This window comes from Antechinus flavipes, chromosome 3 (genome assembly GCF_016432865.1).
Source record: "Antechinus flavipes isolate AdamAnt ecotype Samford, QLD, Australia chromosome 3, AdamAnt_v2, whole genome shotgun sequence".
Taxonomy (NCBI): domain Eukaryota; kingdom Metazoa; phylum Chordata; class Mammalia; order Dasyuromorphia; family Dasyuridae; genus Antechinus; species Antechinus flavipes.
Window position 1 is genome coordinate 299,818,899 of NC_067400.1, and position 13,796 is coordinate 299,832,694.

General features: G+C 34.6%; 1 protein-coding gene across 4 annotated transcripts in view; it reads right to left on the minus strand.

The window, feature by feature from the left end:
• Positions 1–12,890, minus strand: part of IFT57 (intraflagellar transport 57) — a 77,603-nt gene extending 64,713 nt beyond the window's left edge. The window contains exons 1-5 of one of the 4 annotated variants that reach the window (XM_051985244.1): positions 12,498–12,890; positions 10,429–10,591; positions 5,818–5,936; positions 4,543–4,633; positions 26–94 (exon numbers count right to left, since the gene is read on the minus strand). In XM_051985244.1, the coding sequence (XP_051841204.1) occupies positions 26–94; positions 4,543–4,633; positions 5,818–5,936; positions 10,429–10,591; positions 12,498–12,709 (654 nt within the window). In that variant the 5' untranslated portion in view covers positions 12,710–12,890. Of the gene's footprint in view, positions 1–25; positions 95–4,542; positions 4,634–5,817; positions 5,937–10,428; positions 10,592–12,001; positions 12,410–12,497 lie in introns of those variants that run through there. The other 3 variants (XM_051985246.1, XM_051985247.1, XM_051985245.1) reach the window with 3 other exon arrangements.
• Positions 12,891–13,796: the final 906 nt, after the last annotated feature.

Below are 13,796 nucleotides of genomic sequence, written 5' to 3' on the forward strand. Positions count from 1 at the left end.
TGAATCAGTAATGAATATAACTCACCAATCGATAGGTCTGTGCCTTTAAAACATTGAGATCAATAAAGTTTTCTTCATTATCAGTCTCCTCTTCCTTGGAAAAGAAAAAATTTAATACATTGTCATCAGAGATCATAATTTAAAAATATTATATGAATATACATACAACATTATGTTAGGTTTTATCTAAGGCTTTGTGCAGAAAAAAAGACATATCTATAGAGATAGTGCAAAAAGTATACTATACTGAAAGCAGTGTTTCGTGGTGACAGGATTTATGTCTGTCATCTAGGAACCATCCTAGCAAAGTTCATAAACTCTCCATTTATAGGTAATTAATTCTTTGTATCAGAGAAACTCATTAATTCATTAAGATTTAAATGGGTTTTGATCTATATTGATCTACACATTCTTACAACTTGCTATTTTTAAATGGGACTTTAGTGTCTTCATTTTTATTTTTTTATTATATATTTATTTTAAATATTTACTACATATTTACTTATATTTAAAATTTATTTTATTTTTCGAAATACATGCAAAGGTAGTTTCCAGTATTCACTCTTGCAAAAAGCTTGTATTCCAGGTTTTTCTCTCTCCCTCTTCACCTCACCTCTCCCCTAAATAGCAAGTAATCTAATATAGGTTAAATCTGTACATTTCTTCTAAACATATTTCCACACAAGAAAAATCAGATCAAAAAGGGAAAAAAAGAGAATAAAAACCCAACCAAACAAACATCATCAAAGGTGAAAATACCATAATGTGATCTAAATTCAGTCTCCATAGACCTTGCTCTGGATATAGATGGCTCTTTCCATCACAATTCTGTTGGAATTGCTTTAAATCACCTCAGTGTTAAAGAAGAGTCACGTCTATCACAATTAATCATCATAAAATCTTATTGTTGCTGTGTACAGTGTTCTCTTGGTTCTACCTATTCATTTCATTTAGCATCAGTTCATGTAAGTCCTTCCAAGCTTTTTTGAAATCAGCCTGTTCAGCATTTCTTTTAGAACAATATTCCATAACATTCATATACCATAACTTATTCAACCATTCCCCAACTGATGGACATCCAGTTTTCAGTTCCTTACCACTATAAAAAGGAATGCTACACTTTTCCACGTGTAGTTCTTTCCCCTTTTTTATCATCTCTTTGGGATACAGATCCAGTAGAGAAACTGTTGGTATGCACAGTTTGATAGCCCTTTGGGCATATTTCCAAATTGCTCTCCAGAATAGCAGTATCAATTCATAACTTTATTAACAATAGATTAGTGTCCCAGTTTTTCCACATCCCCTCCCAACATTTATCATTATCTTTTCCTGTCATCTGAGCCAATCTTAAAGCTGTGAAGTGGTACTTTACAGTTGTCCTAATTTGTATTTCTCTAATCAAGAATGATTTAGAGCATTTTTTAATATGACTAGAAATGGCTTCAATTTCTTAGTCTGAAAATTGTCTGTTCATATCCTACAGCCACTTACCAATTGGGAATAGCTTGTATTCTTGTAAATTTGTCTATATAAGATAAGTTTGTCTATATATTAACCATTTTGAAAAGAAATTGTAGCTATGCTAAAAAAAAAAAAAAAGTGATTGAATTTTGCCCATACTCTTTGACTCAGAGATCCTACACCTATAACAAAATATTTATGGCAGTATTTTTTTATGGTAGCAAATGACTAGCAATAAAGTAGATGTCCATCAATTGGAGAAAGGTAAAATAAACTATAGTATATGAATGCAATACTATAATCCAAAATAAAGAGACAGGAATCTGATCTAATATAAGAGACTGAAAAAGTTGGTTAGATATATTGGACTACTTGCCATCTAGAGGAGGGCGTGGGGGAAGGGAGGGAAAATTGGAACACAAGGTTTTGCAAGGGCTGTCCACGCATATGTTTTGAAAATTAAAAAGCTTTAATATTAAAAAAAAATCACAGAATTAGAAATATTGAAATTTATTTGGTTTAGTGAAAAAGATGAGTTCCATTGTGGTAGGAATCATAGTTGTTTTACTTAGTTTGGACTTGTTTCCCTTTAAAAAGGCAAGGAAGCTGTTTGCAAGATAAAAATTTATTTGGTTTCCCTACTACTTGAGGCATAAAAATCCTGACTTATGGGAAATTGATGTTAGAAGTTTAAGTAAATCATCTATACATCTCCCCCCATCCTATTTAGCTTAGCTGATTTCAGTGGTGAATGTGGAGGCAGATGAGAGGAGCTATTTTATCTGAATTGCTATGTTTTTTATGATGGGAATTATGTCCTTTGTATTTTTGTTATTGATAAATTTTTGTTTATTTTTAAAAAAAGAAAAAGTTGTTTAGAATTATATTTATTTGACTCAAAAACCTTGAGGTTTATATATATACCTTAATATTTTCGATTATAATGCAAAATTATATCCTTTTAAGTGATACTAAATTCATAAAAAGAAGTTGTCAGCAGTATAATTGCTTTTCTATTTTCAGTTAGTGAATAGAAAATGTACTTTGATAGATATTTGCCATCTTAACTGCTTTGTTACTTCTATGTTGAGTTTTCAGGATATTTTAGTAGTTACAGATAAAGATTATTCATTAAATTTTAGTCACTCATAAATTTAAATAATTCAGAACACAATAATAAAGTAGTTCTTTTATATATATATATATCAACCTCCAGATTGCACATATCTTTCAATATTAAAATTGTCAAGTCTAATCTATCGCAAGTCCAAGAAGGTCTGAGAAGGTCTCTCTGTTCCTAGTGCTCTTACAATTTTGATCACTTATGGCCAACAGATTTAAACAGTAGAGACATGGTTTCTCAGTTTATTATGAACATCATGTTAAATATGCATAGAGGTCCAGATGGTGTAGTGCAATATAAATAAGATTTTTTAATTTGAAGCCCTCAAGAGCATTTGACCAACATTCATTGATCTGAACATTTCTATGGGGTGGTATTATTATAATCATTTTAGAGGCACTAAGAAATAAAATTACAGTCTTAGGACAGAAGAATAGAAATTAAGCAAGGATTATGTGTTTGGCCAGAACATAGAGCATATTAAAAGAAATGGTCTGAAATAAGCCTATAGATAGGGAGAGGCTGAATCAGATTTTGAGAGTTTTGAACGTTAAGCAAAGGAGCCTATATTTTTACTTCAGAGGCAAAAGGGAGTCACTAAAACTTTTTGAACAGGGTAGTGGCATGGTTAGAGTCATGCTTTAGGAGGATTATTTTGGCCATGGCATGAAAGACAGAAATATTTTTAGAGAATAGATGGAAAAGACTGAAAACCAATTAGTAGGTTTTAGGAGATTCTTAATCTCCTCTGTGCTAGGTGCTAGGGACACAAAGCTTTATTTCAAAAAAAATGAAGATGGTATAACTGGAGAAAGAGAAGAAAAATGGGGAAAATATATGGAAGCAGAATCAAAACTTGACACCTGATTGGGTCTGAAGAGAGGGAGAAGAAGGGGAAGAGAAAGGGAGAACAATAGAGGGGGGAAGAGATAGAGGGAAGTAGAGAAAGAAGTAAAAAATGAGGCTAAATTGTGAACCTGGATAAATAAAAGGATGGTGATAGAGTCCATGGAATATCCATTGCTATTGGAGATAACAGAATGGAGCCCAAGAGAAAGAAGAGGTCTGGATATGAAGATTTGGGAATCATTGGAATAGAGATAGAATTAAATGCATGAGTACCAATAAAATTACTGAAAGTGAAGATCAAGGGTTTTAAAATTCTTTTTTGTCACAGACTTTGATAAACTAGTTAAGCTCACAGATTCCTTCTCAGAATAAGGTTTTTTTAAATGCATAAAGGAAAATGCAAAAAATTACAAAGGAAACAAATTATATAGAAATACTTATTTTATATATATACACACATATAAATCAAGATTATAATATAGATATCAAGATTATTGGTCCCAGATTAATAACTTCTAAAATAGAAGGACAAGAGAGTTGAGGATATTTCCTGATGTACAGGGTATGGATGATGATCCAGTAATGGAAACTGAGAAAAAATGCAGACAGGTAGGTGGAAAACAAGAAAAACAAAAACCCAAAGAGTAAAAAGGCAAGGGTTTTGCTAATGAGGAAAACTAGAAACTCTAATGCTAAACTAATTGATAATGACCTAAGGGCTTGTAGATAATTGCAAATAATATCTGTATATATGAAGAAGAGAGGATATTTGCAAGAGAAGGGCCTGGAAGTAGTAGTAAAAAACAAACAAACAAACAAACAAAAAAACAGAAGCAAATGCCTACTCTTCTGACCTGAACCAGACATTTGGACCTATATTTAATATTTTTCTCTCCTAAAAATTACTGAAAAAATATATTTTAGAATATGACGACTTTTTAATCACTGTATTTTTAAAGTGCTTAACCCCAGTACCCAGCACAGAGTAGATGCTTAATAAATGCTTTCATATTTTTATAAGCAAATGAAAGAAATATATCCATAGGAAATAAATTCAAGATTTATTAATAAAATTAATAAAAAAAAATCTGATGTAAACAAACACGTACCACAATTTCCTCCTCTACTTTATTTACTGTCAATTCTGCATCATCTTCTGGAACTGTTTCTTCTTCTAATTCTTCTACTGGGTATACTGGCCTAAAAGAAGACAACTAAGCTTAAGATGGGCATTTATTTGAAAAATAAATTATACAAGAAATAATAAGGAAAGTGCTCAGAACAGAAACAAATTTTTATTAAAAATTTCTAACTTCTTTTCTAACTTTTCAATTTTCTTTAGAAAATACATGTCAAAACAGTGGTTTTCATGAGAATTTTCATTCAGCAATATGAAAAAATATGAATTAGTATTTGTACAAATCTTCTAAGTGATTTTTGTGTGCTAAAATGTCTATTATGTTATTAAATTATTATACACCCGAACTATGCTAGATTTACCTCTGGTAGGTAATTACAATTAATTGTAAGTATTACAATTCTCAAATTATAGATGAGGAAACAAAGGCATAAATATCATATAGTAAACTTTAAACTTTTAAACCTCAAATTCAGGTTTTTCTAATTCCAAGATCAATATTTTTTCCACTATATAACAGTATTAATACATACTGTTATCTATAACAATTAAGATTTAATGATTCTTTCTTGGAATTGTTGATTTGTTCACTGTCCCCTCTAATTTTTTTTTTTCCATCTATAACTATTGTTCAGTTGTTTCAGTTATGTCTGACTCTTTATAACTCCATTGGGGATTTTCTTGGCAAAGATACTGAAGTGGTTTGCCATTTCCTTTTCCAACTCATTTTACAGATGAGGAAATTGAAGCAGAGTTTAGTAATTTGCCCAGGATCACAGAACTAGTAAGTATTTGAGGTCTTTAGGAAAATGAGTCTTCATGACTCTAGGCTTAGCAATCTATCCACAGCACTAGCACTGCTCCTTTTTCCTCTATGGATTACATAATTTACAAAGTTCATTTTTTAAACATGCTTATCATTTCTCCTTTGTAAAATGAGTAACTTGAACATCTGCCTAACTCTAACAATCAAATATAAATTTCTCACAGAATACCAGTTTATATATAGTTGATCACAAAAGCTAACTACCTAACACTTTACTTAAAAAATAGGATTAAAAGTCACTAAACATTTCAATTCTATATAGACTATTTTCCCTTCTGTATTACTTGAGGTTTTTTTCCTATATGAAATGAAACAACAGGAAGGGTTTCTTATGAGATCACTTTTATGGTTCTGAACAGTTTGGTTCAATCAATGCGCTGCCTACATACTATAAATACTAATAATATATTGTGACCGTACCTTTTCCAACTGAAACCAACATATTTTAGGGCTTCTTCAGCTAAACAATCAAGCACATAACACACATGTTCTCCATGACCTGACTTTAATTTTGATGGAGGAAAATCTGCAGATCTCCCCTAAAATACAGAGTAATTTTTTTTAAATATTCCAAATATGATAAGACAAATAACATGTTGCATATATAGTTTGGGGGGAGGAATGTTAAATATTGTTTTGAATAATTATACTGCTAGTCCATCCTTTTCCCCCCATCTCTTTTTCCTAAGACACATGGCCTAAATTTGGCAATAAGTCAGTTCATCTTTTTCTGATGAGCTATCTGACTAGAGAAAATCATTATTCCCTTAGGCCAGACTACACACAAAGCCAAAGCAACCAGTTGAAAAGTGAAAAAAAATCAATAAGCCTGCTGCTTGATCTATATAATGCCAACTGGTTTTACAGAACCTTTCAACCTTCAACACTCAATTGTCAAGTTCAATTTAATAAAAAAAATTAAGCACCTACTGTGTACAAGGGATAAGTATTAGAGATACAAAAATAGTCCTGACAGTATATGTGATAAAGATTTATAATCACATAGAAAAGAAGCATCACCACATACAAATGTAATTAATATAAAAGATTACCCAGGCATAGTGGTTATAGAGGATGGTCTCAGGAAAGTCTGGGTTTAAGTCTTACCTCTGCTTCATATGTGACACTGGGTTAGTAACTTAACTTCTCAGTATTTCTAAGCAACTCTAAGAACAGAAGTTGCAAAGTAGTAGCTGCATTAGCACTGACAGATAAAATTTTCTCAATTGCAGTTCTCTATGGCAAAGCTTCTTAACTGGGGCTTCACCTCAGACAGGGTTGCATAACTGAATGTGGGGTTTGTGAAATTACAATTTATTACCATCAAATGTTTGATTTGTATATCTATTTTATATACTTATATGGCTAGGATTTTGTTAAACTTTCTTGCACAAAACAAGGTCACAAATTTAAAAAATATAAGAAACTCTGCTCTAAATCACTGAAACCACATTCCCAGATCAAAGGAAAAAAGTAAAAAAGAAGGGAGGAGGATATCAGAAAATGTTTCGAGGAGGTGGCACCACAACTGGATCTGGAAAGTTAAGGCACTGTAACTGGTAAGATTTAAGAAAGCAAGAGATATTTCACTTCCAGTAGAATAATTTGAACAAAGGCATTGAGACACAATGACAGCAAGATGCAAAGAATAGTCTGGCTAGAACATAGCTTAAGTGAAAGGAAATAGAGTGAGATAAGGTGAGAAAGATAGAAGCCAGATTAGGGAAGATCTTGAAATGCCAGAATTAGGAATTTTAAAATTTGCAGACAATGGAGAGGCAATGAATTTTTGAAAAAAGGATCATTATTATTAAAGTGATACATTAAGTAGATAGTTAGGATTCCCATATGGAGGATAGACTAGAGCCTAAATGATTAGCCATTTTATTTGCCATTTAAGGTTCACCATATGTTAAGTATTTGGAAGATTATAAAGCAGGATAAAAGATGGAATGGTAAATTAGGGCCATTCATGGTAAAAATGGAATGAGGGCTCCCAGAAGGACCTAAAAATGAGGAAGACACGATTAGTTTTTCCAATTCCTTTATGGCAAATGTCTCTACAGATGAATAACTATATGATTAACTGTTCATATTAGAGAGTGGAAAAAATTCATATTTAAGATTTATGTGCTCTTAGGATATTTATTAAGGGATAGTTTTATAATCATTTGGAGATAGGAGTAGGATGCTGCAAACATTCAAGATCTCATCCAGATTTAAGCAAAAGTATTGAGGTTCAGATTAGAGTGGATACAAAACTACTAAAGTTGTTTTCCAGCTCCCTCTGAAAAGACCCATTTCTGAGTTGTCTTATGGAGTTCCCTTCTTTTCCAAGGTTCCAGGATGGTAATCAGTGCAGGCAATCAATTGTTAACTGATATCTGGTCCAAATGTATATGCTTTTATTATCTTTAAGCACAATAATAGGTTGAGGGAGATAGGAATGTTCATTGACTTACTCAAGGTTAGCTAATCATGACATGATGCAAAATGCTATGGAATTGTCTGTGTCTACACAGTCATTTTATAAACAAAGTTATTTGAAAAAGAAGAAACTTTTTCCAATAGATTTTAAATCTGAAAACATGGAATCAATGTACTTTGTAGAGATGTTTCTCTCTCTTTTCTATCTCTACTTTACACATGAAATGCTAATTTAGATTCCATAAGGGGGAAGGAGAATAAACTTTCAATACATAAAGATCCATATAAGCAGAGAAAGACCTAACAGATTAATATAGTCACATATAAATGTGATTCATTTACATGTCTCAGAGTGAAGAAGGTTAGATTTTCAATTTAAAAATTCACAGAAGCAGAATTACAACCTCATACACATAATGAGAAGGATATAAAACTGGAGTGATCAGATATTAGGGAAACCATTACAGCATTTAAACGTTTTTGGCCCTGCCATAGGTAGAAAAGATGTCAGGTAGACTTTCTAGAGAAGGGGGGGGGGGGGGGGGGGGGCAGGGGAAAAGGAGACAAGACACCACTTAAGAGGCTCTTATATAACAGGTTAGGCAAGAACAGAGATACTACTCTCTCCCAGTCCTCTTTTTTCATATCTGACGATTCCTCAGCTTTCTTTAATAGTTCATCCACATTATATCTCTTACTTATAAGAGTTCCTCTTGTGTCTCTACACTCTTACATGGTGACCTCATCAGTTCCCATAGGCTTGTCATTTCTCTGCAAATGACTCTCAGATCTATATATTCAGACTAAGCTGTCTTCTGAACTCTAGTCCCATATTACCTATGGCTTACTGGACATTTCAGATTGATTGCACTGAAGCAATACCAAACCCAAAAGATTCAAAAGAGAACTCATTATCTTTTCCTAAAACTTCAATCTTTCACTGAACTTCCATATTTCTATCAAGACCACCATTTCAGCCACTATTATTGCTCAATTCCTCATATACCCCACCTATACTATCCGAAGCCTAAAATGGCCTTTTTTACTTACACAATATTTTTCTTATTTACCCTTGTCTCATTCAGCCCTAATCTCTTCTTGCCTTAATTTTATACTGGTTTCTGAATTGTTCTTTTTGTCTCTTCATTCTTCACTGCAAGCTATCTTCTACAAGCTGCCAAAATGATTTTTCCTTAAACACAGATTTGGCCATGTCACTCTTCTCCTCAAAACATTCTGGTGTTTCCCTATTGCCTATAAAATCTTTTTTAAGTTCTTCATGGCTTCATCTAAACCTCTTTTTCCATTCAAAAATTACATATTACTCATGTTCTTATACTTTCTGGGCAAACACTCTGTTCCATGTTCCATTCCATAGCCACCACCCTGACTCTGCAGTGGTTGTCCCTTATTCCTAGAATGTACTTCTCTACTCCAATTCATAGTATCTCTCATTTCCTTTACTATCTATCTCAAGTATCTACATGAAGACTTTCTTTTCCAATGCTCCCAACTACAAGTTCACTTCTACTCTAAGTTTTATTTATTTGTATCTATTTTGTATATCCAAATTGTATTTATTTGTATCGATTTTTTGTTTACACACACACACACACACACACACAGTGTCTTGAGAGCTGGGACTTTCATTTTTGTTTTTTGTATCCCCAGGATCTGTAATGGTACTTGACAATCAGCAAACACAATAAATGTTTGTTGCCTAATTGGTTTAATAGAAAAGGTCTTGATTGAGGTTAGATGGAAAGCAAAAGAGATGGATCTGAAAAATGTGAAAACAAAATTGGCAGTACGTGGCAATTAATAAGATATAGGGGAAAATAACAAGGGAAGAGTCAAAGATGACTTCAAGATTTCAAGCGTGAATGACTGTGGATGGTGCACCATCAATAGGGAGGTAGGGGAAAAGTTAGTTTTATATGTCTGTGAATGTGTAAAGGAAGGGAGAGGTATAAAACCAAAAGAAAGTGAAGCCATGTCTCTATGATGGAGTATTAAGGAAAGCATAGAGGTAAATCGAATAGGTACAGTTTCTGATTAATTTTCACAACTTTAACAATTAGGTATGATGATAATCTACAATTTCTCTAATGGAGCAAGTTCATGAATAAATGTCTGCATTATGTTTATCACCTTTATTAGAACCACTAGTATTCCTTCCCCTGGAAGAAAGAACAGAAACAAAAAGCATACTTGTATTATGAACCACTCTCAAAAGATGTGTCAAAATATAAAATGTTGTTCCACTGTTGTATGTTGCGTAATTTTTTTTCCAGAAAGGTAAGTTAAAAATCCATATTTTACTTTGGATTAAGAAAATTTCAAGATTAAAGAAAACACATTTTTGTACTATATATCAGTATAAATGAATAATTTTTCAGAAGGCAGTTTCAGGTACCCAGAAATGCCTGAAACTATGTTGGTAATACTTTAAACATAATTATAACTCTTTTATATATATTTTTATATGTCCTATCTGAAAAAGTTAGAAATTTACAAGATGATAGTTTGGCAATCATACTGAATTAATTAGTAAATACAGTGAAAAAATTCATAATTTAAAAATACAAATTCTTTTGCACTTACAAATGATCGAAGTTCAGATAATATATTAGATATTGTTGCATTGGGGTCATCATATTCCTGTGGTTGTTCAAAGGGGCATCCTGCTTTATTAATTAGCCAAGCAGCAAGAGTGCAAAACATGTAAAACTGTTCACCTGGGTTGGTAGGCAAAGCAAAGTAATGTCTGTTTCAAAGAAAAGAAAAAGAAATCTTAAAGAGTTGCAAAATAGTAATATCTGTGATATTTCAAAATTTTCTGTGATGTTTTAATAGTAAGATTGAAAACAAAAACCTTACAATAGATCTTCTTCTCTTTATCAATTTCAATATACCATATTGATATTAATTTCTTAACACAGAGACTTGCAGAGGTTAGAACTGCAAGGAAACATAAGGAGTTAGAGCTGCAAGGGAACACAGAAAAAGAGACACCCAGAGTGACCAAGCTAATTTTTAAAAATGTTTTTATTATATTGTTTTAAATTACCAAGAGAAGTTACACAACTAGTTATTGACAGAATTTGACAATTGTTTCCTGATACCAATTCTCTAATCTTTTCACTACTATGCAGTCATTCCAAATGACAGAATCAGAAAAATCATTATTGTAATTACACATGAAACATCTGAATTAGTATACATCTATCCTAGGAAATTTAAGAATACATTTCAAAGCAAAACAGCAGCAACGGTAAAGTCATACTAATTCAAAACTTTTTCCTATCTCTATCATGATCACAAATTTTAAATTATTAAAAGCATGCTATCCCGGTTGCAGTTTAATTTTTGCCAACTTTTTCAATAAAAAAGGCCACCTGTGAATGGCCACAACAGAAAGAGGGGCAAAGAAGGGAGATGATGACATATTATAAATACAAATACACACATATCTCATAAACCCTTCTACTCTTTCTCCCAAAGGTTATGCTTATAACTACACCTTTTTGTTCCTGGTCAAAACTGATAAATAGAAATGAAGCCCAATATGTTTCCATACACACATTTAAGATGTAATCAAGTGTTCTGATTTCCCATGCACTAATCAGGTAATAGTGATATAATTATTACTCTTAAAAATGCATTTGGACAAAGTCATATAGTACTTTGCACAGAGTGGGCATTTTAGTGTTTGTTGAATTGAAATACAAATGAACCACATTATATTAATCAATCCAGTCTAAGCAATCAATCTCTAATAATAACATGTAAGTCATATACACATATATATGTAATACATGGTGACCTATAGCTAAAACCAATTATTATAACCATTTTCCCCAACTTTTCACTGATTACGATTCAACTAAGCAAGACAGATTACTTACAGAAGAAGACTAGGCAATTTAAATTTTGGATGATAACAGGAATAAAGAGCAAAGTGTTTGAGATAATCTCAGGGAATTAATTGGATTTATTACACATTAAGTAAAGCAAGGCTGCTTCCACCTCTAAGACCTTAACTCTTAATTAAAGTTCACCTGTACAACCACAAAAAAAGCAAATCAGCATCATTATGGAAAGAAATTTATGAAATCTATTTATTTAGCTAAATCTAGACTAAGCTAGTTATTAAAAAATAGCTCTCTATTCTTACCAAAGAAAGAGGCACTGCCATGTAGATGTAAGTTCTGAATTTCCCCCCAAACAAAAGTAGGTATTTTGTTCCTCAGACTTCAGAGAACAGTGTTCTGCCTACAGGATGGGAAAATTATATACCAGGAGCCTGGTGTACACAGCAAAAAAGAATAGATGTAGTCCCATGAGCTTTGTCCATCCCCTACGAATGCATTTTCCAGCTTCTCCTTGCAGCATGCCTCGCTAATGTGACAATTTGAAGTTTTGCACACTCTCTCCCTCTCACCTATGCCCCCAAACTCCTAGGTTTGGTACTGCTGTCCTAACGGGCCATGCAAGCACAGAAGATTCTGGTCCAGCTATCCCATCGCTGGATGTCACAGATAATAGGGGTGCGAGCCTGTGCGTGAGACTATAGAGAACATAGGATGTATCACCACCACCGCGCGCCCCCCCCCCCCCCCGCGCTGACCCCGGGGCGAGAAGGGGGCGTGGCCGCGGCCCCGGGGTCCTACCTGGACAGGGGCTTCAGGTTGTTTCTGCGCAGGATCTCCTCTTCGTAGCGCAGCAGCTTCAGTTTCTCCACTAGGTCTTCCATCACCACAAACATGTGGTAGGCCGCACCAGGGCCCCGCTCCACGTACAAACCCTCCCCGGCAGCGTCCCCACCACGGCCCCGAATCACCGTTTCCTCCACACCTACCGGCGACACCACTGCTGCAGCCATTTTTGCCGGGGAGAAGGTAGGGATTGGGAAGTGGAGGGAGGAGGGGTAAAACGAGGGGGTCCGAGTCCCGGGCTAAGCTGCCCAACAACCTCTCCTACAGGGCCGCGCTCAACTCAGCCGCTAACTCTGGGCGCCACGGTCTCCTGGCAACGCGTCAACCTCCGCTGACGTCACGCCCCTCTTCAGCGTCCCGGAGCCCCTCCCTTTCCTTGTGATGCCCACGCGCCCTGGAGCTCCACACCCCTTTTCGGGAACACAGACATCACCTTGGTCCCGCCCCTTCTATGGGTGCAAACAAAGGGGCAGGCAGTGGGCGGAGCGGAGAGATTTTTTTCTTACGTAAGGTTTTGTATTTACTGGGAAAACTTTCGCAAAGTTCCCTCTTATCTTTTCAGTCTTCTTATACCTTACTTCCTAACTTGTATTTTTGATCCAGTCACACTGGCCTCCTGCCTGTTCTTTGAACAAGAATCTCCATCTCTCTTTGAGCGTTTTCTTTGGCTGTTTCCCAAGCATGGAATGTTCTCCCTCCCCCGCTCCCCCATTGCTTTCTCTGGCTTTCTTAAATCTCATTTAACGTTTTACCTCCTACGGAAGCCTTCCACAGCGCTTCTTAATTCCATCTGTTAATCATTTCATATTTTTCCTGTATGTAGATTAATTTGGATTTTTCTTTTTTGCATGTTTGGGCCCCCGTTAAATTGCAAACTCCTTGAAAGCAGGGATTGTCGTTTGCCTCTTTTGTAGTCCTAGCGTTTAGTACCATGACTGGCTTGTAGTAAGTACTTAGTAAATGTTTATTGAATTGTATTGATGGTAGATAGGCATTGAGCAAAACAAGGATGTATCTCTTAGGAAGGCACAGACCTAGCTTTCTACTGCTTTCTTACAATTCTGAATTTTTTGTAAGCTTCCTTCCCTCCCTCCCTCCTTCCTTTTTTTCTTTCCTTTCCCTCTCCCTTCCTCCCTCCCTTTTTCCTTCCTTTTCTCCTTCCTTCCTTCTCCCCTTCCTTCCTTCCTTCTTTCTTTCCCTTCCTTTCCTTTCTTCCCTTCCTTCCCTCCCTCCCTCCTTCCTTCCTTCTCTTCT